Genomic DNA, 26,540 nt, shown 5'->3' with positions numbered 1-26,540 from the left:
AAGTTCATTCCTGTTCCGAGGATTAGTGAAGAGATTCCACAGAGTCATCTCGGTCTCTGCTGCTGAGACGAGTCCGAACGGGTCCGTGGGATGAACTCAGTTCCGAGGAAGCTGAAACGAGGTGAGAGAGAGTTTGGGCTTGGAAATTATTATTCTTCATCCTTCACGCGAGAAGAAAGTTTAATTATTTCACCGACAACCAGCCAAATGCGAGCTGTGCCAAAGCTTCGCGGCGACTTTTCCCTCGCCATGCAGAAGCGCCGTGGTGGCAGGATCAGGAGGTCGCAAACTCGCAGCCGAGGACGGATACTATCGACACGGCCTATACTATCGGTTTCCCACGCCCTTTGCTAACCTCTTTTGATGAAGATCAGTATCGCCTTTCATTTTGCGTTACTCAAGAGATTTGATTCCTGTACTTTTGCGGCTGCCGAGAACCCGATCGAGAGACCACAGCGTTATGCACTGAACAAGCGTGCGTCCTTTGGAGCATCCTCATCGTCTCTCTCAACGGCCTGCTGTGATTGGGCAGAGAGTCCCTTCTCGGCCAGCCACCACCACGACGGTCCGTCAATCGTCATCCGGGAGACTCGCCGTGGCCTCGATACGACCAACTAAATACCTCCACTGGGGCACAGGTACGAAAGCACCTTCTAATTTACCGAGGAGATCAGGCAATTGGTCGTCGGCCTTGGCCGTTATTAGTAGTGGTCTAGTATAGCCTCGCCGATATTGGCAGGAAAGTAGAAGAGCTTTGTTCATTGTTGGCCATTCTTCAATACGTGGTGGGGGGAGCAAAAAGAGAAAGGGCTTAAAAAACAAAGAAGAAAAGCAAAAAGAGAGAACAAAAAAAAAATAAGAGAGAGGAAGAAAAGAAGAAAAAGAAAAGGTGCATGTGAACAGCATCCATCCTGCCTTCCTCTCAGCTCATTTCCCACGGTCGAGTCGCGCGTTGACAGGTGGCTTAAAAAAGAAAACATACGGGGGAAAAAAGCAGCGTCGACGCGTCCATTGAGTTTTGCATCCAGCTGCCTGCGAACGTTCAAGCTGCAACGTTGGCCGCGGTATCTGCAGTCTGCAGGCTGGACACTAACATCCATCACTTCCACTCATTCATAGTCTTGGCTTTTGGCGCTTAGGGCCTCCCGAAGGTCTTGACAAATCGACCGAGACCAAGGGATCCATGCCCTTGCCCCTCCGTCTAATGCACGTCTTCCCGCCGATTCCCTGTCCTTCTGTCGTTGTTTATCGATGAGTTATAGTTGGGTGAGCAGGGGTGCTGACTGTTGAGGCGCAGCGCACTCGCAGGCCTGGTGTTTCCGCGTGGGAGCTGATAGTTATGGTGATGTTATACAGAACGTGGAAGGCGGAAATATCCATTCCTCGATGAGGAGAATTAAAGCATCTTTCCTGCTGGAGGGTATGGAGGACATGAGGCACTCGCTAGCCACTGACCCCAGGCTCGCAAACAGCGTCTCGAGAGCCAATGCGTCCACTTCCCGACCCTCCTTCAAGCCCAACAGAGCCTCGCAAAAAGCGAATTGCAACAACCAGGCTATCCAATACTCATCATCTGATCCATTCATCTTGCGTCCCTCCCCTCCATATTCATCCCCTGAAGGACAAAAGCAACGCCGCAAAAGAAGAAAATGCCTCGTAGGAAGCAAGCGAACAATGAAAGCCTCCTGGCCGTTCTCCCCAGGGAAAGTCAAGCACGGATTCCTCTCTATCTTACGGGCTATCTGGGACTCGTACTGTATAAACCACCACTCATATCATGCGCTCCTTCAGGCGACGCCTCCCGTCGCCGAGAATTTCTCTGCATCTGTATTGTTGCGCTCGGATCCTACCCTCCACTTCCATTCACCTGTCCACTAGCGAGATCCTTTTGTTCTTTCTTCTTCGAACTCTGTTTGTTTGCTTGCTGTGGGTGCGCGGTTGGCGCCGCAGATCTAGTGAGCGAGGGAGGGAGGGTAAGCCCGTAACTCCCCTCCTGCCTAATTAGGGTATGGTATTATGTAGTAGGAGCTGAGACGGCGAGTGAGATGGACTCAACTTAGACGCCCTGTCATCATTCATGCAAGGAGCTGAGCCGTTTACTTTACCTTCCCTCACTCCCTCGGGCTTTACTATACATGTAGGATGTGAGCGAGAGTGAGTGAGCGAGTGAGAGGAAATTAGTGGGTAATAAATGGCAATGCGCATACCTGCCCAATCCAAGGGCAGGGAGGATTCTTTATCTCCATTCGGTAGATAGTACTGATTGCTTGACCTATCTAGGTAGGACGTAGGAGGCAAGGCAGGTAGTACAGGCCTACAGGCTGGGCCTGCGCTGATGACAGAACAAAGGAAGGGAGAGCGAAGGGGGATGATAGAGTAAGGAGGGCATACGAATGAATGGTCATGGGGACTCGGACGGGCCTGTGTCGTACTGTGTAACCGTGATTGTGGCTACTGGAATGGTGGATAATCTACGACGGGCGGTTATTGGAAGGTGAAGATGCTGTTCAATTTCCGCTGCTGCTGCTGCTACTGCTACTGTTGGCGTGGAGAGGAGTGGAAGAGTGCAGGCAGTGGTCATGGTCATGTTCATGGGGGGCTTTATACCAGCTGCACTTGGACTAACTGGGGATGCAAGCTTGATTCAGGGTCCTTTGTCATGGACCTGAATTGACCCATGGATTATGGAACCTTGAACCACCCCTTGCCATGTCGAACCTGGGGAGTGTTTGTAGATGCAGTTGCCCAGGTGGGAAGTAATTATGGGCATGATGCTTGATTGCTTTGCGCTAATATTGACCCTTCCAAAATAGCAAACATACATATACACATCCACGTTCTCTTGATTGCCATGTCATAAGTCATAGGCCACTACGCTGGCCTTGCACCCTCGGTTTTGGGTACCGAATTCTTCGGCGCAGACTTCGACTCACCCGGTCCCTCAATTGCAAGAGGAGACTCGTCGCCGTCATCCTCGTCATCGCTGGAAAAGTCATCTACCGGGCGGCCGCGTCGGCGGTCTTCTTCTCGTTGACGCCGGCGCTCTCGAGTGTATTCTCGATATCTAGCATCTGGGGTTTTTTTTTATTAGTAATTACTAGTAGAAGTTGAGGGTGCACTGCTTTGCATACCTCGAATTTCTTGCGTCTTGACAGCGTAAGTCTGAATTTCCTCCTTTGACAGCACCCGCAACACAATGACGTAGTCAGATCGTTCTTCAAATCGCTCTTGGCCTTCTTCTAATGCAGCTGGATTTACAAGGCGACGGTCAATCTTGGTCCAGCGAGCCCCAGGGGGTATCCCCTTCTTATGGGCGTCCTTCAATGGCGCGACGCCTTCTCGTACAGGGTTCGGTTCCTCTGGAAATTTGTCGCGTGGTGGTTTCAGAATCCCCTTGGGTGGCGCGTCAGATTCCTTGGTTTGAGCGAGCTCGAGCTTCTGTTCTGACTTTGTATCAGAATGCAGTCGATCGTGGCGGCGGGAGCGGGAATGGTGACGGCGCAGATGGTCGTTCTCTTTCGAGCTGTCGGAGTCGTCTATTTTTGGACGCACGGATGGCTCTCGTCTGTACTTCTCTAGGTCGTCCTCTGATGTATATGCGTCGGAGTCACTCTCCATGCGCCGCCTGGAATGTCTTCTAGGCCGGGTGTGCTCACGATTTGATCGACCTCGCGACCGATTGCGATCAGAACGGGAAGCAAGGTTATAATCGACATCATCCGAGTACCCACTAGCGAGAACAGCTGTTCCAAGACCGCTGCTGGATACTGAAGGAGCGGATAACTTGTTGGAGGACTTGGTCGGTCCATGGCTGTCATGATCTCGGCTGCGCGTATCGCGGTCAGGGCGCTTATGTTCCCGACGGACGAGATGGGTGTCATCGTAGTCATCTCTATGCGAAGAATATCCCTCATCATTATCTTGATGTAGGGTGACTGTGCGTGACGACGGCCGGTGCCGTGCACCTGACAGTTCGAGCTCACTGTTACCAAAGCCATATGTTGACCGGCGCAGTTCGTCCCGGGTCAACTTTGAGAACCCTCGATGCGATGGAGGGGGCCCCAGAGCTCGCGGTTCTTTCCGTGCTGTTAGGTGTGCATCATCAATCCCCGTTAAGCTCAAAGGTCGCTCTTTTCTTGCATTTCGGTGATATTGTAACTTAGCGGCAGCTTCTTTTTCAAATTGCTCGCGCGGGTTGGTGTAGGAGTAGGCATCATAGTCGTCAATATCCTCGCCCTTACGGAGGCCCCCGTTCTGGGGGTACCGCCGTCGACTACCATGCTCATACACCGGGTATGCGCCATAGGGCGTACGAGAAGTTGGGTGTCGCCCGGTATCACTAGCGTAGTCGAAAGATGAGGAATGACGGTGGCGCCTATGCCCCTTGGACGATGATGGCATAAGGTAGCCATCTTGGTCTGTAAGAGGACTCGGGGAGCGACCATAGTCGGAAAATATGACAGGCGAATGCCTAGAGATTGGGGAGGCAGAGGGTACATCGAGCATGCCCCGAGGATCTGCAGCAGATGTTGTACTGCTTCGTTGCCTGGGTCGGATGGCATATTCGGTTCTCAACTTTGAGGGTTTTCCATGACCCCGATAAGCTTGTTGGGAAACTGCATGCGCTTCTAATCGTGGAGGGACATTATATCGGGGATCGTACGAGGGCAAGTAGGGGACGTCAGAGCGATAACCTGCATACATTGGGTGGCCTGCGGAGGAGTCATGGGGATCGTAGGAGGAACTGAGTGGGACTGTGCCGGTCGAAGCTCTCATGGGATCGTTTAAGTGCGAGCTACCTGGCGACATGGGCCGGTAACGCGCAGCGGAGCCCATTCTCGAGCTTTGCGGGTAAGGGACTGCAGCGGATTGATATCCTATCGACATGGACTGGATATTTTGAGGACGGCTAGTCGGATGCCTAGGGACGAGGGCGAAAGAATTGCGCCTTGAGAGTTTTTATACTTGAAATGGTGAAAGAAGCTTTGGAACTCCACGAATTATTGGAGGAGTTGAAAAAGTAATAACGAGGGTAGTGCAGGGTTTGGTTAAAAAAGCAGTGAGGTCGCAGCCACCAGATGTGGGGATCTGAAGAGCGGGTCGACGTCTGCACCTGAGACAACAACCGTTAATGCGGATTCGAGAAAAGCAATAGAAGGCGGGGAGCTGTTTCAACGGGTCCAATGAGGCGATGGATAATGGTTAGAGCCGGCGCAAGAAGAGGATGAAGACGATGACGCTGGTGAATGATGGCCTGAGGAGGCGAGCGGGCGGCGGTGACGAGTGACGACAGCCCGACGACTCCAACGGTCCAACTGGGCCGACAAAAGGACGAAGAGGGGCGAATCAGATCGTGGGCGGACTCGGGTGTTCCGGCCTGACAAGTTGACAACACGGGATCTGGATTTCAAAGCAACTTGACTGTTGCGGACTCGACACAAACATCAGGAACCAAGTACTCCAGGAGATATTGGATCAAAACACATGAACCGTGGGCGAGCGCGGGTGATGACCCTGGATCACGTTGTTCTCCTCCCGCCCTGTTCCTTTCCCAAGTCCCCTCCCGAACTCCATGGAGTCTCTGATCGTCAACTCAATTGCATCCCTCTCTCGAGTGGTTTTTTGCCGCACGCCCGACCCAAACTAAAGCCCCAGCTTCAACCACTCGGATCATTATCCTTGGCATTCTGGAGATCATGGGGTTATCGCTCGCCTCACTTGGTCGCCACCCTTCGTTCCACCCTTCGTTCCACCGACTTCTCCGCTTCCCAGCGGGCCAATCTTGCGCTGCTCAGCGCCAAATTCGCGCGTCATATCCTCACATGCGTCCCCGTTTGAGGATGCGAAGGCGGTGGATCGGAGGTCTGCGTTGAAGGGATGCGGCTCAAAATAAGGGTACGAACCGTGCAATGCAGGCTTTCAATAGCCGACACGAGTCAAACGTACCTTTTTCGTCGAATATTGTCGCAGTCCCCGGTCCTGTTGATCGACAGAGTATGGAAGGCATCGTGCTCTATCGGAGAACCCCGGCCTTCAAAACGCTTTCCAAACTTCTCGCCCTTTAGTGCGACATAAGGACGCAGGGCGTGTCTACTTTACCCTTTCAGCCTCGGGGTTCCACTTTGGGACACGTTGCGACGACCTGTACCTATGACCCGGGAAAGCATCGAGTTTCCTGACCTCATTTGTCTTGGCGCTTCGAGGAAGGTCCCATGAGAGGAGTATAGACTTCTTGGAAAGCATACTTTCATCACCATTCTCAAGGACAGGAATGTCGGGCCCAGCGTTTCGGTCCGCTCGATGTGCTCTCGGAATATAGCTTCTCGCTTTGCAGCCCCTGAAGCCAGCCCTGTTCATGCTGCAACGCCCCGCTAGTTCCAACTGCAGGGACCAAGTTAACTGCACAAAACTAGAACTTCCCCCAATGCGTTCGCATTGCTGTGAGAACGCTTGGGGGCTAGACTTTTGTCACTGGACCTGGTTCCAACGCTTCACTTTGTCTGATGGTCGCAAAGTGGGCCACTCTGACTTCTGTTGAATTGTTATATCCGCCGGCGTTGGCCTACTTATGGGGTCAATCCGCAGCTCGGGCGAACGCAAGGTATATGGCGTTTGAGGCATTTTTCGAGAGCTCTGCTGTTTCCGGTAAGTCGTTCAGGCACCAGCTTCTCCGCTGGTCTTGTTTGCTCCGTCCGGTGGCCCTCTGCATCTGCCTGAGTTTCTGGGAGTGACGTCTTCCTGCCTTCAGACCATCAAGGACAATACAATGCCAACACTCAACGTGTCAAGGGGTAACTGCTTGACGGGCCCTTTTGCCCTCACCCTGTCAAACGGGGTTGCCGATGGTTCCGCTTTGGGTCTTGAAACTGAAATACTCTCAACAATGAGGGGCACTGGGTTCATCAAACTGGCAGCTAAGCCACATCTTGCCTTCCCTGCAATGTTCTGAGAGGCGCAAGAGCTTGAACCTGTTAGCCATACGCCTTACACGCTTCATCCGTATCACCTTCTGGAAAGACAATTGCGTTGCTTGCTGAGCCCTCGAAGCGGTTAACTACCACGCCTTTATTTTGCCCAAGATGCAGGTGGGCAATTCGCCTCTTGCCCGCGGATAGCTTCACTTTTATATGAAGGATGCTCCTGGTTATAAATCTGGCCTTTCCCTGGATTCCATGATACTTCTAGTTCAGACAAAAAAAGTTTATTAGTATCAATACAATCTTAACTTCCACGATTTTCCATCAAAACTATCCCACCAACCGATTTTCTTTTACTCCGTCTTCAACATGTGTATGAACACTGCATGGACCAGATACCCCCCGTCAGCTCTCAACTCCTCTCAGTACACCAGGCATAACATGGACCGGTGGTGGATATGCTGTTCATGTGGGAACCAGAACAACCCGGCCCTGACTTCAGATTATTGCAGTTCCTGTAACCACGAGAGGTGTCCTGATTGCAGACCATTTCGTTGAAAATGTCGCGACTGCAAGGAAGGGAGGGAATGGCTCGATGATGGCCCCTACCTTTGACACACTGTTTTGTTTCGACGATGGCACGCTGCCCCCGAGCCCCAATTCCATCTTTGCCGGGCTCTGCTGCCTCAGTTGCCGTCATATTTTATTTCGCCTTCTCCGTTTTCGGCTCTTTTGCTACTCACGCTCGCGTCTACCTTCTCGCCCGTCTTTATTTTCTGCTCGAAATGCTCTTTTTCTTACCACCTCATGTCTCGGGTCTGTTTTATATAGACTTTCCCGATTTTTTGCTGAGGCTTCTGCATAGCGCTGGCGCTCACCTTGTTTTATCTTGTTCTTTTTTTGCTTGCGATACCCCATGCGATGCGAAGTCTTGTTTTGATGTCCTTTTTTGGCCTGCTTATTGTTTTCCTTCCCCACATTGCTAGTTGTCTAGATTTCGGTGTTTTTGCTTTTCGGGATACGAGTGCTGTTTCCTGCATTGTTGGACGGGGTTGACATACAGGGCATAGTGCATTGGCATATAGATCGGCATTGGATATTATCTCCGAATATGTGCATAGATGGGCCATATTCTCACAATGAAACATCATCAAATAATCAACCCCATCATTCCAAAGAAAACGAAGAACAAAGAATGCATTCGTAGCAAGGCACCCTCAGCCATCAACAACACTCCAAACATGACGCGGAAAGAACCTTCCAAAAACCCCTCGGTGGAGAAAAAGAGGGCAAGAAGTGTTCATCCATCACCCGCCCAGAACCTTAAGTAGAACGTCGAACTACGTCGAAGTGAGGCTAACAAGGAGGCTAAGTAGGCTAAGTAGGCTAAGCTGCGTCTGACTGCGCCAAGGTCAGGACAGGTCAGGAGCCAGGACACGGTTTTAATTCTCCTTTTCCCGTTTCGTTGGGTATTATTATTTTATGCGGGCTAAGATGCGGATAAATGTCTCCAGGAATGTTGGGGCTCGATTAAATTCCTCTCCATTCCCTAGATCCTCCTTGCGTTAGCTTCAAGCCAAGAGTTACTTGTACTCGTCGTGGTAATAGGGCTAAACACCTTGCTCAGCCACACTATACAGGCGCAGCTCTTGGGTGAATATTCGAATGTCTTACATCATCCCCGTGATACTCCCTCCCAACTTGTAGTACACCGAGGTAGATAATCGGTGTCGGAGTCTGGTGCGATTGGATAGGTTTCGCCCCGAAACTCTCAAAGGACTGACATTGACAGTTCAAGGTGCTCACTGCTGACTTCGTTAGCGGGGAGAGGTGAGGCCGAGGGGGGCTTGGAAAAGGGTGTTGTGACTGTGGCTGAGTCGGTCTAGACTGGTACGGAGCTGCTGAGCTTGATGAGGGAGTTTATTGGTCCAGAGTTTGATTGCGCATAGGAGGAGAGGGGAGAGCTTAAGGCGTCCAAATGTCAGGCGTGAGTTGGTGGATACCCAAGGCATACCGGCACTCGGATACCTATCCAAGCTCGTATTCCAGGCAGGAAGGGCGCTACGAAAAGAAATCGAGGCAGATTGGGCTCTAGATAGATGACGATCGCATTTTCTTCGAAATGACGTTGGTGTTTAAAGAGCTGGCATATATCGATGGGTAATATAAGGCCCGGGGTGGTAGCTGGTTACCTCTTTGGGTAAATTGCTCGGTCCCTGTAGGTTCAGCCTGGTCGACCCATCCAGCCGGGTGCAGCCACCTCAGCTGGTACTATAACTGGGCTAGTGACTAATCCAACGGTTGAATAAACCGACTTGTGCATGAAAACATCTCCTTGCTTGAGTTTTTAAAAGGGCTGTGCGTTAGGAGGACCAGCGGATGGGTACACTTACTACCTCGGTAGTCCGACATTGCGTGTATTTGGTGCTGTAACAGACATCACGAGTTGATGTCTTATTGCGATGGATTTGTTTCGAGTGATTATGGATATGCAGAAGACCATCTCCTACACCTACCAACCAGCGATGGCACAGAGACCTCGTGATATGTCACTGTAGGACACAGACAAAGCTGTTTCTCGTTAACGATGCCAAAAATATAACAATGTTATGCATACTGCAAGTGGTTTCTAGATTGCACAGACGGCGGTTACATCAATAAACCATCCTATGACCCTTGAGGTATATCGCAGAATAAGCCCAACATTCCGGCGCTGACATGAGCTTACCAACAGCTATCCTCCTGGCAGTAGATGATCGCCCGTAATGCAGCCATCCGCTGTCAGTCGCGATGCCGACGGACCGCACGGTGCACGGCTCTATATGTGGCTCTTGGGAGCAGATCATCCAACATAATCATCGAGTCTCCTTGCGCATGCGCTGATCCTGACGGCAGGGCGGGACCCAATCTTGGATACGTGCGTTTGTGTGGCAGTGGTCCGTGTGCTGAGCCGACGAACGAGAGCGAGACCGGGGATAAAAGCCGTTGGAATCTGACAGGGCCGTGGCATTTACAGGACCTTGGTATAGGGCTATGTTGGTTGCTTGGTTCCCCGTGTTGGAATTAGATAAGTGGCACTGTCCTGTGCTGCAATAATGCAATTTCTGTTAAATTGGATGCTGGTCCTGCCGACGCGAGGTAAACTGAGACATTGTCCGATGATGAACGGTCCGACAATGGGCCCTTGCGTTGCGGTGGTGCAGCACAAGACCGGGCAGGGCTGAGTCGTGGTCCTATGAATGGGATTGCATGTTCGACTTCGGCACTGCATTGTTGTTAGTACAACGTACTCGCTGAAATGGATACATTTTAGGAATGTAGCACGGCCCCAATGAATTTTTTTTTTTTTTTTTTTTCAGATTCAAGAGATATACGGAGTAGATAGATGGTGTTGATGTGGTGTCCTAAATTTAGAGACTCGTGTTGTGCGACAGACAACTATAGAAGCTGTCTAGAATACGAAGCTGAACACGGAGTACCGAAATGTACGAGGGCATACGAAATCTAGATCGAGATTAAAGATAGATCAAGACATTGATAGTAAGTATAATGAAGCACTGCTTGAGTGAGTCTACAAGTGAGAGAAATGGATCAACGACCCTTTACCCAATCAGGCAACATTCCAGGTAGATCGCAACCAGGTTGTTCTCCCCGCAGAAACAGAGACACAGCCTGGATAGCTTCATCCCGACACACCGGTCTCTCCAACTCGCAAAAAAAAAGAAGAAAAAAGAACCAGCAGTTGCGAATTTTCAACCCCAGGAAAATCGGTAACAAGTCCATTTTCCAAAACAGAGCAGAATCCCGATGACACCAACACAGCCCCTCAGCAAGTCAAGACAAGACAAGAATGAGTCAATGCATGACAGCAGCTCTGTGTCATTCGTGCGAAAACAGCGTCCAATTCGTCGCAGAGGAAGATCCAGATCCAGATCCAGGATGGGAAAGCGATTCGGAATGAAAAAAAATAATAATAATAATAATAATAATAATAATAATAATATGGAATGCATGATGGCATTCTGAATGTCGGAGCTGAGGCCCTGAAGCAGGGTCGGATTCAAGGTTTGAACGCCGAAACACCGCTCTTTCACTATACGTCCGGGGCCAAATGTACTGGGAAGCGGCGGTGTTCAACCGAAAGAAGGGCGGCCCCAAAGGCTGGCGGCCCCTCCAGAGACCGACTGGCCTCGACGGTCATCGTGGGTCCTGCACCGCTGAAAATCAACGGCTACGACCCCAAGGCCGAGAGGCGGAAGCTGAGCCTGTGCTATTTGCAGGTTTGGAGGCCGGACTTGGAGGAGGCTGTTGATGAGAAGTTGAGAACCCACAGAAACCCGGCCTGAGGCACTGGCACCGGCAGGGGTCGCTGCATCCACTCCACTGGACTTGGTTAGTCAAGACTTGCGGCTGAAGTGGAGGGACCACGGTTCGTGTCAAGTTGCCAGCTGCCAGTTGTCTATTTCGGCGGTTTCAACAGTCGCGTTTCAATAATATTGTCGAAAGCGATGTTGCAGATTATTTTCTCATCTGCTTTCTGTTGGATGTTATTCGTGCATTCGTCTCTAAGTGATGACGGATCTACGTACGGCCCCCCCTTCCTGTCTAGATGCTCCATTTTTCGGATAAAAATAGTTGATTATGATTTGAAGATCCCGAAAGCTTTCAAAGAACAACAGAAAAGAAATTATCTGCGAGTGAAAAAAAGAAAAAAAAAAAAAGTAGCTCCCAAGAAACGCCGCCAACCATCCCTCAGTAATAATGATAATGCAGCAAAAAAAGACTTGCAGGTCATAACAGCGAAATCATAGTGAGCCCGCCCACCGCGCTGGGAAGGGGGGGGGAAAGACAAAAACAAAGACAAGTATATAACCCAGTATATATGTATAACCCCAAATCAAGATGCGAAATGCCTCTGTCGCCGTCTAAGGAAGCGCCCCAGAAAAGAAATGCCGTGTTCCACTGTGAATTATACATGCGCTGATGTTGCTCCAATATCCAAGAACCGATCGTCAATCAAGTTTGCGTAGGCAGGTCGTAACATGCGCTATGAGACAGGTGAGTATTGGCTCCTCAGAGATACCAGCGTTATTGAGACACTCACTTTGATTATGTGGCTTTGTCACTCACTTGACAAGTTGACATTCGTCGCAGGCAACATGGTGGCATATAACGCAAACGGGGTTGTTTCCCCACACTTTTGGACCATCGCGGCATTGGCAGCACACGTACATTGCCACGTTGCTGTAGTAATTTGGTCGTTGGAGATGGCCGTGTCTGTGGCCACTGAGTAATTGTTGAGAGTGGGAAAGGTGTTCAATAGGCGACGAGTCCATAGCGCACGAGCTAGGAAGAGGCTGGTAGGTCTCGAGGGCTTGCGAGGGATAGCAAGGTGAGGGCATGGTTGAATGATACTTGAGAGTTGATATTAAGATTTGACTCGGGGAGGCAGACAGCTTTCTGGTAGAGGGAGTCTTGTTGTATAACAAACGGGTCACGACTGGTGTGGATGTATAGATGTGAGTTGAATGAAGATGAGAATGATGAGAACTGAAGGGGGGAGCACGGCATTTAAAAACTTCAGAGTATACGGAGAAGGAGCTATGATTCACTGAACAGCTCCAGGCAGATTTCCAGGCCACTACAAGCCCTGGGCTATGGCAGAGCCACAATGCTGTCGGGTGGGTTTTACCAGGCATCGCCCTGACAGCATCGATCTATAGTCTGGATCGCTGAGAAGCCTGATGCGCCTCAGGGCTTCTGCACGCTTGACTCAATTGAGAATTGACTTCCAATTCTTCAAACTAATTCCTCTAACAGTCGTGCATTTTGAGTCAGATTTCGAAGGAGGGGGCCACTCCCCTTCGAGGCAGAACGAGGCTTTGTCGAGAGTCCGGGCAGTACGCCCGCTTTGCCCGGTGTGGAATGGCTCCGCTTCTCTGGGTCTGGGGGCTTTGAGCTGAGAACATTTGTTTCAAGAGTACTCTGCACCGTGTCACAGTGAGAAATCATTCAGCAGGAGTTATTTCGATGTGCTTTCTGGTGTTTGTACATTGTTTTGCGCGTGTTGCGGGTGGCCTTCCTGGGGCCATGTTGCCTAAGGAGCGCAGCCTGGTGAACCTTGGATCCTAGGCACCGTCCTCGACGACATTGCTCTGGCTCCACTTCGGTCATCGGTTTGCCCTGCGTTGCTGAAGGCCGAGCCCGCGGAGAAGGAGTCTTTAATCTGAATTGCTCTGATTTGCGATTTTGCTGAATTCCTCTAGCTGCTGCGTTTTTTCCCGGGCGTGCTGATTCGAAAAAGGTGCCTGCATTCCAAGTCACCTGCTCAGCAGGCACCACTCTTGCTGCCTGGGCCATCTGCTCGAAATCAAGATGGAAAATTACCTGAAAAAAATCGTTAGGGCTCTTTTTTTCCTTTTTACAATTTTTTTTTATTCTATCTTGCAGATTGTTACATGAAAGGCGGTGTCCGCGATCACCATTGCAGCATTGTTGGCCCTAGGACTGCAGGTGCTTGGTTCCCAACTACCAACATCTCGGAACGCTGCAGTGGCCTGTTCGTTCACCTTATTGCGCCCGCGTCTACGTAATTCAACCACCTCCTCAGAGCCTTTGACAATAACCGACGCCCTTATTACTCTATTGCCCGGGCTCTGCGCTTGTCGCTTCACTTCCAGCACAAGCCCCCTTCGGCTCTATCCAAGTCTGCGGAACGCCCGCGCCCTTACGCCCAAGTTCGCCCTGTCACCTTGCGGGCTGCTCGCGAACCCCGTGATGCTGTTTCTTCCGTTGCTCGTGGTTTACCCGGGTTGAAAGAATTTAACGGATTGTAACGGATTGAAAGGCAGAAACATTCGTGCCTATTTCCGAAGTAGACAGCGTAGCCAGTTGAAGTGAACGGGGAAGACATCATGGAGGAGGGCGGAATCTGGGCTCGGGAGAGGTACTCGACTCCACACGGGGAGGCCCGAGTCCCGTTTTCCAGGCATCGCGGTTTCTCGCAATCCCTTGATCAGGAGATCCGCATTCGGTGACAGCATCGTCATGGTCTATCTTGGAGCTGCCGTGGTTCCCAGGCTGCGACGTTGAGACATTCGACTGCCCCCATTGACTCTGTCTCTGGGGAAAGCAAGGAGCAGCCGTTGGAACTGACGGGAGAACCTTTGGTGGACCACAAATGCCGCTTATCGTTATCATCACGTGCAGGTTTGCACTGTTTGCCTTGTGTCACGTTGCAATTATCGCAAGAATGCGACTTCGACGTCAGCGACAATCCTTGCCTCACATTGACTCCTTTACTTCCTCTGTAAATAAGCCCTATTGCAAATCAACTATGCATGCGTATGGAGTTTTATGATACGGTTTTTCGTCTTTTATGATCCCTCTCCGCGGAGTCACTTCCTCCCTCGGCCTCCGCCAGTCAACGTGAAATGGCCAGGCAACCGGACCCGCGCATTACTCTCGCCGTTGCCCGAGTCATTCCGGTGGTCCTTTTCGGCGTCATCATATATGCTTGCTACGCGGTTACTAAGCCACTGTGCAGTGAGTTTCTTTTTGTTGTTTCTGCTGAACATACTTTGCTAACTCCTGACAGTTGACTATTTGATTCATCCGCTCCCGAAGTATGACCGCCCAAGCCGCGTTGGCGCTGGCGCGGCGATAATCGCAGTATTCTATGTCCTGTTGTTAATCCTCTTAATCACCTACTTCCGATTATTGTACAGCGTGGTGTGGAACCCAGATCTCCTACCTCGACCCTCAGATCTAGAGAAAGAACCTGCCCATGCATCATCTCGGCATTCGCAGGACCGTCCTCGGAGGAAGAGAAAATCGCATCGGAAATCGAAACCGACCGAAATATCGGATAAGCCCGAGGAAGATGTTGAAAGAGCGCTCGATTATAATGCGGGGCCGATGATGCTCCCGTGGGACACAGCTGGGTTGGAGAGCTTTTATAAGAAAGACGTCTTTGTGTGCCAGCCAGATGGGAGGCCCAGGTACTGCTCGAAATGCTGCCATTATAAACCCGATAGAACACACCATTGTCGAGAGGTGGACCATTGTGTTCAGAAGATGGACCATTTTTGTCCCTGGTGAGTTTCCGAAAAGTCTTTCGTTCCCGGCGTGTCTGACAAGCTTCAAGGGTTGGAGGCGTGGTGTCGGAGACCTCGTTCAAGTTCTTCATCCAGTTCGTTTTTTATACAGCAGTATTTTGCTCCTTTATCATGATAGTATGTGCGATTTTCACCGCAGAGTTGAAAAAGGATGTGGGTTACTATCCTCTTCTTTACTTTAAATGAACCCGGGCTGACCCCTTTGAAGACCGGCGATGTCAACCCCCATTGGGTTATCGGCATTGGATTGTAAGTAAATCCAGATTATTTCATCGTATCGTTATTGCAGCTTGGTACTAACTGTCCACAGGAGCGGCTTCTTTGGCTTATTTACTTTTGGAATGACTATGAGTTCTATGCAATTGGCTGCCTCCAATCTCACAACAATCGAGAACCTCAACCGGCGCTCCGCAGTATGGACCTTGGCTATCCGGGTACCGAACCATGTGCTCTCATCACGATGGGCTCCAACTTTTCACACTATAACCTACCCACTACCGCCCATGCCTCCTCCACCGCCCCCTATGCCTATGCAGCCTTACCCTGGAGCTAGAAACAGCTACCAACCTCCTCCACAGCCTCCCATGCCGCCTCACCCCGGAATTGGAAGCGGTACTCAACCTCCCATGTCAACTTACCCCGGGGCTGGAGGCGGCTACCCGCCTCAGCCCTCACAACCTCCAACAGGCGCTGAGCAGCACGTCTTCGCCATCCTCCAAACCCTGCCCGGGGAGAATCCCTTCGATCTCGACAACCCCCTCAAGAACCTCCAACAAGTGCTCGGTTACTCCATCGATGACTGGCTTCTCCCTCTGAAGCGCAGCCCATGCACAGACCACAGCAGTTTAGAAAGCGAATTCGCTATGGGGCCCGTAGTGTCCCGACTGAGGAGGGAGGCTGGACTGGAACTTGCGCCTGCTGCGGAAGTTCATGATAGTAATAATAATAATAATGAGCCAGCACCAACAGATGGCCACCCAAAACACAAACGAAGACGAGGAAAGCACCACCATCATCATCATCAGCATAAACGACCGGAATGACCGCTTCATCTAGCCTTTATTGGTTCATAGACCTTTCAGAACTCCTTTTTTTGTATATTTATTTAATCATTATTGCTGGACGGCCGTCTTTATGGATAGAGTGTTGGTATTGATAATGCGATGCCGCCACTTATTTCTTGGTTGTTTGGAAGAATTGACTTAGTATATTAATCAACTAAGCACATAAAACTATGGAAACGATGTTGTGTACCAAGTGCAGATTACCACTTAGTGCCATCTGCCCACTAGTTCTCTCTCGTATTGTTCCTCCGAGTAATCGGCCCATTCCCTCCGACGCGGACATGGCTCATCAGTAATCTTTCGTGCAGTGAAAGAGACTCCACTTCCAACGTCGGAAAGATCTGCCCTACCCACAAATTCAGCGAGGTGCTTATCTTTGAATTTGATAATGCCAGCAGCCGGGTCAGGGTCAATCACGCCCTCGCCTTGTTCACGGTGTCTTGATCTCAGCTGATACGTCTGGGGTGTCCCTGCCTGGGCCTTCTTTGGCCGTCCGCGATCCTTGTTAGGAGAGAGTGCTTTTCTCTTGGTCCCTATCTGTGGTGTTCCACCGTCCTCTTCCTCTGAATCGCCTTCGGCTTCGCGGTCCGCCTGAGCACCGTACTGCTTCAGTGCTGCGATATCAGTCCCGATAAGCATAACGCCCTCAATAACCCCGAAATCAAAACAAGCCTGGAAATTTCCAGGCTCGTCGGTGGCATGTATGTCTAAATTTAGCTCATCTGCTAAATCCGGCCAGTTTTTTTCGACGTCTTCGCAATCGACAATGTAAACCCCCAATGGGAGACGGGTTCGTTTTCTTCTTCTTTAAGGATTTGAGGTACTCGTTGTGCTTCTCTGTTTTCTCAGCGGCTAGTTTGTCCTCTTCTTCCTTAAGTTTTTTCTTTGGTGCCTCAAATTCCTTCTTTCCCTTAGCAGCATGACCGCTAGCCGCTTTCTTCACTGCAGCACTGTCCCAGCCCATGAAAACAGTTTGTATTATACAGCCCCGAGCCGTTTCTTGATGTAGACCGGAAACCTTTTCGCGGCTTCTTGCATCTGTCCAATTCGATATGCACTGTGTAGATGATACGGCATGGCAATGACGGTGATTGTTTTCGTGCGGTCTGGTTGTCTGTCGCCCGCTCGCAAGAAGTATGCATCCATTACCCAGTCCACATAATCAGCAATATACTCCCTGTCCTGCGTCTCGATCCACTCGCGGTGCATCTGCTCTTGCAGCGATAGAATATGCACGGGAACGGTGTCACATTTCCCCGCCTCCAGGCACCGTTTCAACAGCATCATTCCGTTACCAGAGAACTGGCTTTCATCAAAGGACACCCCATAATGCTGTAATTGGTCGCGAACAAAGTTTCGACAATCTCTCAGCTGCTCATTTCCTTCAGGTGTGATCTTGGGTAGGAACATTCGCCGCAGAGAGGCGCCGTCGACTCGCTCGACCCGACCGTTGTCTGTGAAGAACCTGCCGTAGCTGGACTGAAAGCCATCGCGAGTAATAGTAGTATCTCGATAACAAGGCATGAGAGCGAGGAAGAATCGTGCGGCGTTGTTAGGGTAAAGTGAGTTGGTCTTTGCCAGGTTGAACTATGATGCCGACAACATCATACCGAGCCCGTAACAAGGTGCTTAGTCACATATCGCGTAGGGTTAAGTTATCTTGGAGTTTTTACCTATTTAATGAGAACTCTTCATCAACAACCATCCATTACCAAGCAAGCATTCGTTAACTAGTGAAAGCGTTTAATGATCATATTCTATTAAGAATCATCTACGAAGTCTTCCTTTTCTATTCCTACAAAAAAAAATACTGCATGATTCCCAATTTTTTGACGTTACTTAGTAGGTAGACCGTTGGACTGGTAATTGAAGTCCCGTCTATCGTACTGGCAGTACCTGGAAAATGTTGTCACGGACCATCGCCTCCATTCCTCTCTAGCCTAGCTGGAGTTGATTTAGCGCCTTCGCCTGAATTACGGAGTAACTTCCATTCGCAATTATATCTCCGATACTAATAGCAGCGGGCAGTCGGATCCATTCAAGTCCAGACAGTCCTTCGCCCGAGTAAGAAGTTAGTGGTGCTCTCATGCTCCGTCTAAGCCCTAGCCCGGGGCCGTGGCTTGGGCACGCACTGCCACTGGCCCCCCGCGTGGCCTTTCCGAGGGCAATGCTCATGCCATATGGATGATTGCCCGGCCCGGAGTACATGTATACCTTGCATATTGGACTGAGTCAAGCTCCACAAGGCTAAATACCTCATGCCTCACGCCTCACTTCGTAGTCCTGGTATGTGCGTATGCAGATGACCCTCAGTGCCCGGTCCGCGCCTTGGGCTGACGCACTGCCTACTCGAAGCCCTAAGGACCTAAGACTCCTGGTTGATTGTTCGGCTTGATACAACGACTAAATGAGATATTGGATTGAAAATCACGTGTAATTAATTACTAAAAACTAAGTATGTGTATATCCCGTGTATGCCGAAAGCCACTTGCTGTACAATCCCATTACTCAGTATTTGGGAACGAAAACTGCAGATAAATGCTGCTCAACCCAGCCTTGAAAAAGACCTCGCGCAACAGATGAAGTTGTTCTCTTCTTTCTTTCTTTTCTTTCTGTTTTTCTTTTTCTTCCGTGTCGCGGTCTGTCCTGCTGTCAAGGCGGGTGAATCGCCTACGTCCCAGAATGGGAAGGGGGAAACGAAGGGAAAAGGTAGGAAAAAAAGAAAAAAGACCTGGATCTTTTCCAACTCCACGCTCGCATGTATGCTAAACCGTGATAAATGACCGATAAGAAAAGGCAAGGGAAAGGGGGGAAAGGAGAGACCAAGCCCAGCATCAGGGTGAAATGTCGAGTTGGCTTCTGAGTGTATGGGCGGTTCGCCTCGAATCGAGGAAACATGGCGAGGACCAGACTCATGTCTTAAATAGACAAGTTTCTGGCGATGCCGAGGCTGCAGCTCACCTTGGTGGATATTGAGGAACTTCCTCAATTAGGTAAATCGTTTGCTGGGCCAAAATCTGTTGTTGTTACAGCGCTAAGACCCGAGTAGGATCTTGGAGAAAGCGTCTACGATATGCTGCAATCTCTGTGGCCACAGTATTCATGTCCTTCACCTTGTCGCGCCGCATGTCGTTGATAGTTTCTTTTAATCCAGCAACATAACTATCACACTCTTCCGGTGTTTTGCCCTCCCGTAGAGAGCCCATTTGGACGAGAATTTTGTCATCTGCCGAGGTTAATGGTTCTGTGCGTCAGCATCCGCGCGGGCAAGAAAAGAATATTTTCACGGTCAAATGGTAAACAAGTTCAGTAGCACATGAAACGAGAAGAAGACACTGTAGCGGGGCCAAGGGGAGCACGGGCAGTGAAGAATGAGATGTGAAATTTATGTCCAGCTAGACGGGGGATGTTGTGCAAATTATTGTTCAAGCGTCGACGCACCGCTGAGAGCCATGTCCCGGAAATGTTGGTATTCACAGGAACGGTCATTGCAGACACCGCCTGAAGTCTCAAAGGGACAAAAATGTTTCAAGGGGTCAATATTATGGCTATAGGTTAGGGAGCGATAGCCGCCGGACACCTTGTCGTTGTAATCTGAATGGTATCGATAGGCCTTGAACAGCCTGAGGGGACTAGTATAAGGTGAGAATTTACGTTGTGAGTCTTCAGGGCGTCGCGTGTTCTGTGCGACACGTTAGCGCCGAAATCTCGAATAGGAACTGAGGTTTATCGCACATCCAGAAGGCCAATCTGGGGATATTGACTTGGTTGCTGAAAATCCAGTTCCTGGACTTTTTCAGTTAGCGGCTCACCAGCGACTTGAGATTGTTCTTCTGAGGACCCCGAAATTTCCATATTTGTGGCAGGGCTGGGGAAGTCAGGACTAGGAGCAGGGGAGTAACTGGTATCCGAAGCACTACCAGATTCTTCGGGTTCTGGCGGCTCATATGCTTCCGAGGCGGGAGATTCTCGTGAATCGAGGTTTTCCGACTTTGCAACAACAGCGCTAGACAACATGTCGGTTTGGGTAGGGGTATTGGGGGCTTTATCTGTGAACAGCGTATCCTCTGGCTGTGGTCTTTCCGGTCCATTCGGAATGCCTCGGGGAGCTGGTACTATTTCTTCCATGGGCGCAGTTGAATTAATGTTAGGATCCGGTGCGTCATGCATCTCCTCATTCAACGAATCGGAGTCGCTGGTTGAATCGTCTGTAGACTCATCCATTGAAGAGCTGGAGTCTTCCGACATCGACGTATCTGATGGCTCTGCTGCGGGCGCTTCCGGAACGGGTATATCAACATCAGGAACATTCGGAACATGATCAGCGGCCGGGGAGTCCGAAGTTGGAGGAGTGGCGTTTTGCGTCAAAGCAGTATCTTCTTGAGCCTGCTCATCTGCTTCGGACACTTCCGGGACTGCTGAGGTGTCTTCTTCTAAGATCTTGTTCTCATAGCCCTGGGCTATAGCGTAGTGCTTGTAAGTTGTTGTGTCTGGGCGTTGAGATCCTGGGATCGATAATCTTCGAAGCATACCTTGAACAACGTCGACGGGCATTTTCTCCTTTGCTTCCATGTCAATCAATGCGACATTTACACGATCAAGCGACAACCCAGAAACCTCTAGCTTCAGGGTGTTGAGCTCTTGTAGAAGTTGTTGTCGGCCTTCTTTGCCCTTTGCTAGCTCCGACGATAGCCTCTCTTCTTCGCACCTCGTGTCAGCAAGTCTCATTTCGGATTTGTGGATTTCCGCGTCCAGAGAAGGGACACCAGCTTCGATCTCCTGAATTCGTAATATTTTGGACTTCATTTTCCTTAGCCCATCAGCATCCATTGGCCCTAGAATTTCGTCCACATCCTTGTCACCGATATTGGACAGGGATGGAATAGAGATTTCGGGAATATTAACGAGTTCGGGAGGGGATAGGTCTGAAGCACGAGGGGACTGAGTACGGCTTGCTAACTTTGCCTTTTTACGTTGCTCGAGTTCAGCAATTCTTCGGTGCATAGCCCGAATCTCGAGATCCTTTTTCCTCAAGTCTTCCTGTTCGCTGTTTTTAGGGTTATTCGGGGTTGTAGACGTAGAAAGACCCAGGCTCTGGGAAGTCGCCGGCCGACGGGGAAGGCCATCAGCCGGGTGCGGGTCTACTGGGACTAATCCTCCTGCAGTCAAAACGCCAGAAGGATCCGCACAGGTTGTTTCAGCGTGCAAGCTTGCATCGTCCTCATCTCCATGGAATTCATCGTCACTTATATCGATAACAAGTCTCTCAGGTTGGTCATGGCTGGTGCCGTTGCTGAAGGCTCTTTTAGGTAGGGGGATTGGTTCGTCAAAATCCGAGGCACGAGGACGTTTGCGTTGGCTAGAGCGAGGGTGAGGCACCGATTCGGGTATTGGGTCTTGAATAGGGGTAACATGTGCGCCGTTTATCGCTTCCGGCACCTTCTCTGCCATAAACAGGCCAGGAATTTGATCAAGAGAAGCAGACTCAGGAACGGGTGGGCGTTCTGGTAACGGGTGTTGAACAGTCGAGGACGCCTGGGCTTGTGGTGCCTCCTGGACAAAATTATGCAGTTCTTTTTCTGGAGTAAGGCTATCAAATGATGGCTTTTGCAGATTCCTCATGAGTCCTTGCTTCTTCAGTTGTTCAATGCGTTGCCTCGCAAGCTCAGTTTGCGCCTTGTTCTTTTCCTTGACGCGTATTTCTTTTTCATTCACGGACGTATCTCGTGAAGGTGTAGTTGTTGTAGATTTATCAAGTGCAGAAGGCAGGGTTTGGGGCGATGAAACCGTAATTTCAGCATCCGGTTGAGTTGGTGCAGGGACTGATGAGCTCTTAGCGGCTTTGGCAGCGAGCATTCGCGCGATCATGTCTTTCCGTTCCATAGGTTTGGCTGTATTGGGCTGATTAGATTGAAGTGTGGGTCTGGCCTCAATGGATGTAAGCTTTGGCGTAGCATCATGTTGAGCTTCGAGCTGTTGTGTAGCTTGATTTTCTTTCTCGTTCATGACTGACGTGCTAGCCCCTGGTTGAAGATCGTCACTGGAGCCAGCCATGGGGTCAAGATTCGCAAGGGGTGTGGTTGGAACTTTGATGCCAACTTCTTCATACAGCTGTTTAAGTATCGTGGGATTGATGCCTTCTCCAACAAGCTCACTATAACGAATACTGTGTGGTGCCAAGCTAAGCAGAGCGCCTTGCGCTTGTACCCGAAGCTGGGCAAGTGAAACGCCATAACTAGAGGACGAATGTTGGTCGACGGAGGAGGGAAGGAGTGAGTCTAAAGCGACCATGCCTTCACTAGTGATCTTCGCGGGTTCAAGTAACGACTTTGGCATGGGAGGTGACATGGCCTCTGTTGGCATGGGGGGGTTGTAAGCTTGAGAAATGTTAGCATCCTGTGTGTAAATATAACAAGGGTAAGTTTGTCTATACGGGATCCGCTATCTCTACTAGATGCGCGAGGCTCGGGTGATGCCTCGCCTTCCTCAATTTCAGATAGCGACTGGTGGCGAGTCTCCGCGGCTATGGCAGAACAGTCGTCATGGTTGGGGTGGAGCCCGTTCGTATTTACCAACTGAGTTTTTTCTGCCTGCAACCCGTGATCTCTTCCATTACCTGCCCCGTGGTATTGCCAGTTTCCACCAGTTTTCCCCTTGGGGTGTCGAGAGCCACGGTTCTCTATTCCCGTAGTACCCTCAAAATCAGTTAATTCACCTTCCTCTCGCTCCAAATCCTGCCTTGAGCTTGTAACCACCATCGGCTGCGAATCTGTCACATTCGACTGTGAAGGATGTACGATGTTGTTCGTTGATGGCTGTGGTTGAGGCTGAGGCAGATAGGAATGCGTAAGTAATTGCTCGGACATCAAAGGATATCCCATATGTGGCATCGATATGTGAGAAGGGGCCGGCGCGGGGGGGAAGGATCCTGGGAAAGCAAACGGGGGAGGCGGGAAGGAGCCTGTCGCAGCCGCGCCTCCCAAACCTGGAAGGTTCGCATTTCCGTAAAAACTTTCGAGGTTGTGGTATTGTTTTGGAGCCGAAGAAGGGTCGGGGTTGAAAGGTTGAGGTTGAGGTATCGGGCCCGATGAAGGCGGTTGAGGTGTCATCCATGGCTGTGTATAGTTGGGAGGACCCCAGTACGGGGGAGCTGAACGGATCGGGTGATTCGACATCGCTAATGGTTGCGCGTGTTGGAGTTTCGATACGGGTCTTATTTGCGCTCGATGTGGTATCTTTTTACTGAATCGGCCAAACGTCGAGCGTCTTTAGACATAGCACATTACTCTCAAAAAATGTTCTGGGACACGGCGCGTCACCGACAAACCAGGGCATCTAAAGATCCTGCAGCCACTACTTGCATTCCAACTAGCCGGGTAGAAATTAAAGGAGGCTCGGTCGTCAATATAGACATAAAACTGAAGTGAATACAAAGAATGGTTAAACGAGCGCAGATGCCAGGGGTGAGGAGATGACGGAGAGGGCCGGACGCAGCATAAACTGAAAGATTCAAAAAAGCGCAAGTTTCGTGCCGCGGATCAGCACGTGACATGTTAATCTCCGATCGGGACTAGTGTGATCGTCGAGCTATTGGTGCCTGAGGAACCAAACCCCATGACGGATGTAAACAAACAACCCGGCCAACGGTGGGGGAGGCCACTGCTTGATGAACCAGGTTGCTAGGATCAAGCGATGATCGACTTGACGCCTTGATGCGTGAGTAACTTAGTGCACCTGCGTCAGTTCCCGGCCTTGAACCCCATCTTTTGTCAACATTCTGACATCCTGCATTTTGTGCATTTCGTGATTTGGATGCTGCGCTGAGCGACTCCATCGCTCTTTCAGCTGAGCTTTCACTTCACCCTTCTTCGCTGTCTTCTTTTCGATCTTTCTTTTAAAAAAATCCGGACAATGATCTATCCACAATACGCACCGCAATAATGCTCCCCTCTCAGATTAATGGCTCGCCGAAGCGTGCCAATCCCTTCGGTCGTGCATCTCCCTCGCCGTCGCCATCCTCAAGTCCACAGACCAAGGCGCGTCCAAAGTCAGCCGTCCTCGCCTCTGCGGGGAAATTTGAAGAACCTAAAGGTCATGCTCGAAACTCGTCCTCTATCTCCCACTCCTCTCTCGCGCCTTTCGCCCGGAATGCGAACAGGGAAAGGTCGAACTCTCTGAGAAATGACGTGGCGTCTGGTACATTTGCACCGGAATTCATCAAAACGGAGGATGTACGTCGAGGTGCGGACCAAATTCGAGGACAAGAAGGTGACAATGACTTCTCGGGGAATAAATACGTCTGGTTACGTGATCCCGAAAAGGCCTTCGTCAAAGGGCTTGTACTAGAGGAGCAGAATGGGGGCCGGTTGCTAGTACAAACAGACGATGGACAGGTATGTCAGTCCACCCCTGTGGCTATATATATGCTTATATTTCTTAAAAGCAACGGGAGGTGGACATTGACCATGTTGACCGGGTCAATCCTGCGAAGTTTGATAAAGCGGATGATATGGCTGAGCTTACACACCTGAACGAAGCCTCGGTAGTACATAATCTGCACACCCGATACCAGGCAGATCTAATATATGTAAGAATCTATGCCTCTATTTGCATATGTGCTGATCCCTGGCTAACAATTCCGTCAATAGACCTACTCGGGACTATTCTTAGTTACGATTAATCCTTACTGCCCGCTGCCTATATACTCCAATGAGTACGTCAAGATGTATAAGGGACAAAGCCGAGAAGAAACTCGGCCGCACATTTTTGCCATGGCCGATGAAGCATTTCGGAATTTAGTAGAGGAGGGTGAAAACCAGAGTATTCTAGTGACGTAAGTGCTTTGCGAGACTGGCGTATTTCTCAAGTATTCTGACGTCGCATAGGGGAGAATCTGGAGCAGGCAAAACTGAAAATACGAAGAAGGTTATCCAATACCTCGCTGCTGTTGCAACTTCAGATAATATGCACTCCCGCTCTGGCGCCAAGCAGATGAACACTCTTTCGCAGCAGATTTTGAGAGCCAATCCGATTCTCGAAGCCTTTGGTAATTCCCAGACGGTGAGAAACAATAACTCGTCACGTTTTGGAAAGTTCATCCGAATCGAGTTCTCTCGGTCTGGCCAAATATCTGGTGCTTCTATCGACTGGTATCTCCTCGAGAAATCCCGTGTGGTGAAACCCAATTTGCAAGAAAGAAATTACCACATTTTTTACCAACTGCTCAAGGGTGCCGATTCTAAATTGAGGCAGAATTTACTCCTCTCAAACCTAGGGATTGAGGACTTTGCGTACACCAGAGATGGAAACGACACAATTGCTGGCGTATCAGATGAATCGGAATGGACTTCTTTGCTGGAGGCTTTTCATATCATGAATTTTTCGGCAGAAGATCAGATGTGTATTCTTCGCACAGTCGCAGCTGTTCTCCACCTAGGAAATATCAGTATCATGAAGGAAAGTCTACGGGCTGATCAAGCTGCCCTTGGCCGCGACACTCTTGGTAGTGTCGAAAAGGCGTGTCAACTTCTGGGAATCGAGACTGAGCCTTTTGTCAAAGGACTATTACATCCAAAGGTGAAAGCCGGTCGCGAATGGGTAGAAAAGGTCCAAACTCCAGAGCAAGTTCGGCTAGCATTGGATGCCCTAGCAAAGGGAATCTACGAGAGAGGGTTTGGCGACCTGGTTAACCGCATCAATGGCCGGCTCGATAGAAATACCGTAACCGGTGAAGACAACTACTTCATCGGAGTACTCGATATTGCCGGTTTCGAAATCTTTCAGACCAACAGCTTCGAGCAGCTATGCATCAACTATACCAATGAAAAGCTCCAGCAATTTTTCAATCACCATATGTTCGTTTTAGAGCAGGAAGAATATGCACGGGAGCAAATCGAGTGGCAATTCATCGACTTTGGTAAAGACTTGCAGCCAACAATCGATCTCATCGAAGTTACAAATCCTATTGGTGTCTTCTCATGCTTGGATGAGGACTGTGTTATGCCCAAGGCTACAGACAAATCCTTCACTGAGAAGCTTCATTCACTGTGGGACAACAAGTCTGCAAAATATAGAGCTTCGCGCCTCCGTCAAGGCTTCGTTCTTACCCACTATGCAGCTGAGGTGGAGTATTCCACCGAAGGTTGGTTGGAAAAGAATAAAGACCCTTTGAATGACAATATAACGAGATTGCTCGCATCTTCGCAGGACAGCCATATTGCCGATCTCTTTTCGGACTGCGGCGGTGGGGATGAAGTCGACTATCCCAAAAGTCGGGTCAAGAAAGGCCTGTTCCGTACCGTCGCCCAAAGACATAAGGAACAGTTGTCGAGCTTGATGAACCAGCTCCATTCAACGCATCCCCATTTTGTTCGCTGCATAATCCCAAACCACAAAAAACGTCCAAAAATGTTGAATGCACCCCTAGTTCTTGACCAACTGCG

At 50.1% G+C, this 26,540-nt stretch overlaps 6 protein-coding genes across 6 annotated transcripts; 1 reads left to right on the top strand and 5 right to left on the bottom strand.

The window, feature by feature from the left end:
• Positions 1-570: 570 nt before the first annotated feature.
• On the bottom strand, positions 571-4,836 carry ASPVEDRAFT_84699 (uncharacterized protein; the record flags this gene model as incomplete). The annotated part of the gene is made up of 3 exons (XM_040817583.1): positions 571-690; positions 2,905-3,071; positions 3,132-4,836. 3 exons carry the CDS (start codon positions 4,834-4,836, stop codon positions 571-573), a joined length of 1,992 nt encoding a protein of 663 aa, XP_040669011.1.
• An 858-nt stretch (positions 4,837-5,694) lies between these two features.
• Positions 5,695-6,357, bottom strand: ASPVEDRAFT_29770 (uncharacterized protein; the record flags this gene model as incomplete). Its single annotated transcript, XM_040810269.1, has 3 exons — positions 5,695-5,883; positions 5,947-5,979; positions 6,100-6,357. 3 exons carry the CDS (start codon positions 6,355-6,357, stop codon positions 5,695-5,697), a joined length of 480 nt encoding a protein of 159 aa, XP_040669010.1.
• Positions 6,358-12,043: 5,686 nt separating this feature from the next.
• ASPVEDRAFT_134596 (uncharacterized protein) lies at positions 12,044-12,319 on the bottom strand (the record flags this gene model as incomplete). Its single annotated transcript, XM_040807149.1, has 1 exon — positions 12,044-12,319. One exon carries the CDS (start codon positions 12,317-12,319, stop codon positions 12,044-12,046), a length of 276 nt encoding a protein of 91 aa, XP_040669009.1.
• Positions 12,320-14,234: 1,915 nt separating this feature from the next.
• On the top strand, positions 14,235-16,191 carry ASPVEDRAFT_720591 (DHHC family palmitoyltransferase). Its single transcript, XM_040816152.1, has 5 exons — positions 14,235-14,462; positions 14,515-15,013; positions 15,064-15,187; positions 15,243-15,283; positions 15,345-16,191. The coding sequence occupies exons 1-5, from the start codon at positions 14,351-14,353 to the stop codon at positions 16,075-16,077; spliced, it is 1,509 nt and encodes a 502-aa protein (XP_040669008.1). The 5' UTR covers positions 14,235-14,350; the 3' UTR covers positions 16,078-16,191.
• Positions 16,192-16,305: 114 nt separating this feature from the next.
• ASPVEDRAFT_72968 (uncharacterized protein) lies at positions 16,306-18,114 on the bottom strand (the record flags this gene model as incomplete). Its single annotated transcript, XM_040816181.1, has 4 exons — positions 17,995-18,114; positions 17,248-17,685; positions 16,873-17,155; positions 16,306-16,823 (listed from the first exon to the last, which is right to left on the bottom strand). The coding sequence occupies exons 1-4, from the start codon at positions 18,025-18,027 to the stop codon at positions 16,306-16,308; spliced, it is 1,272 nt and encodes a 423-aa protein (XP_040669007.1). The 5' UTR covers positions 18,028-18,114.
• Positions 18,115-19,203: 1,089 nt separating this feature from the next.
• ASPVEDRAFT_889843 (uncharacterized protein) lies at positions 19,204-23,273 on the bottom strand (the record flags this gene model as incomplete). The annotated part of the gene is made up of 3 exons (XM_040818470.1): positions 19,204-19,780; positions 19,834-22,475; positions 22,532-23,273. 3 exons carry the CDS (start codon positions 23,271-23,273, stop codon positions 19,517-19,519), a joined length of 3,648 nt encoding a protein of 1,215 aa, XP_040669006.1. The 3' UTR covers positions 19,204-19,516.
• Between the last annotated feature and the right edge of the window lie 3,267 nt (positions 23,274-26,540).

This window comes from Aspergillus versicolor, assembly GCF_001890125.1.
Source record: "Aspergillus versicolor CBS 583.65 unplaced genomic scaffold ASPVEscaffold_6, whole genome shotgun sequence".
NCBI lineage: Eukaryota > Fungi > Ascomycota > Eurotiomycetes > Eurotiales > Aspergillaceae > Aspergillus > Aspergillus versicolor.
Note: the sequence above shows the minus strand (reverse complement) of the source record. Positions and strands in the feature narration are given on the sequence as shown.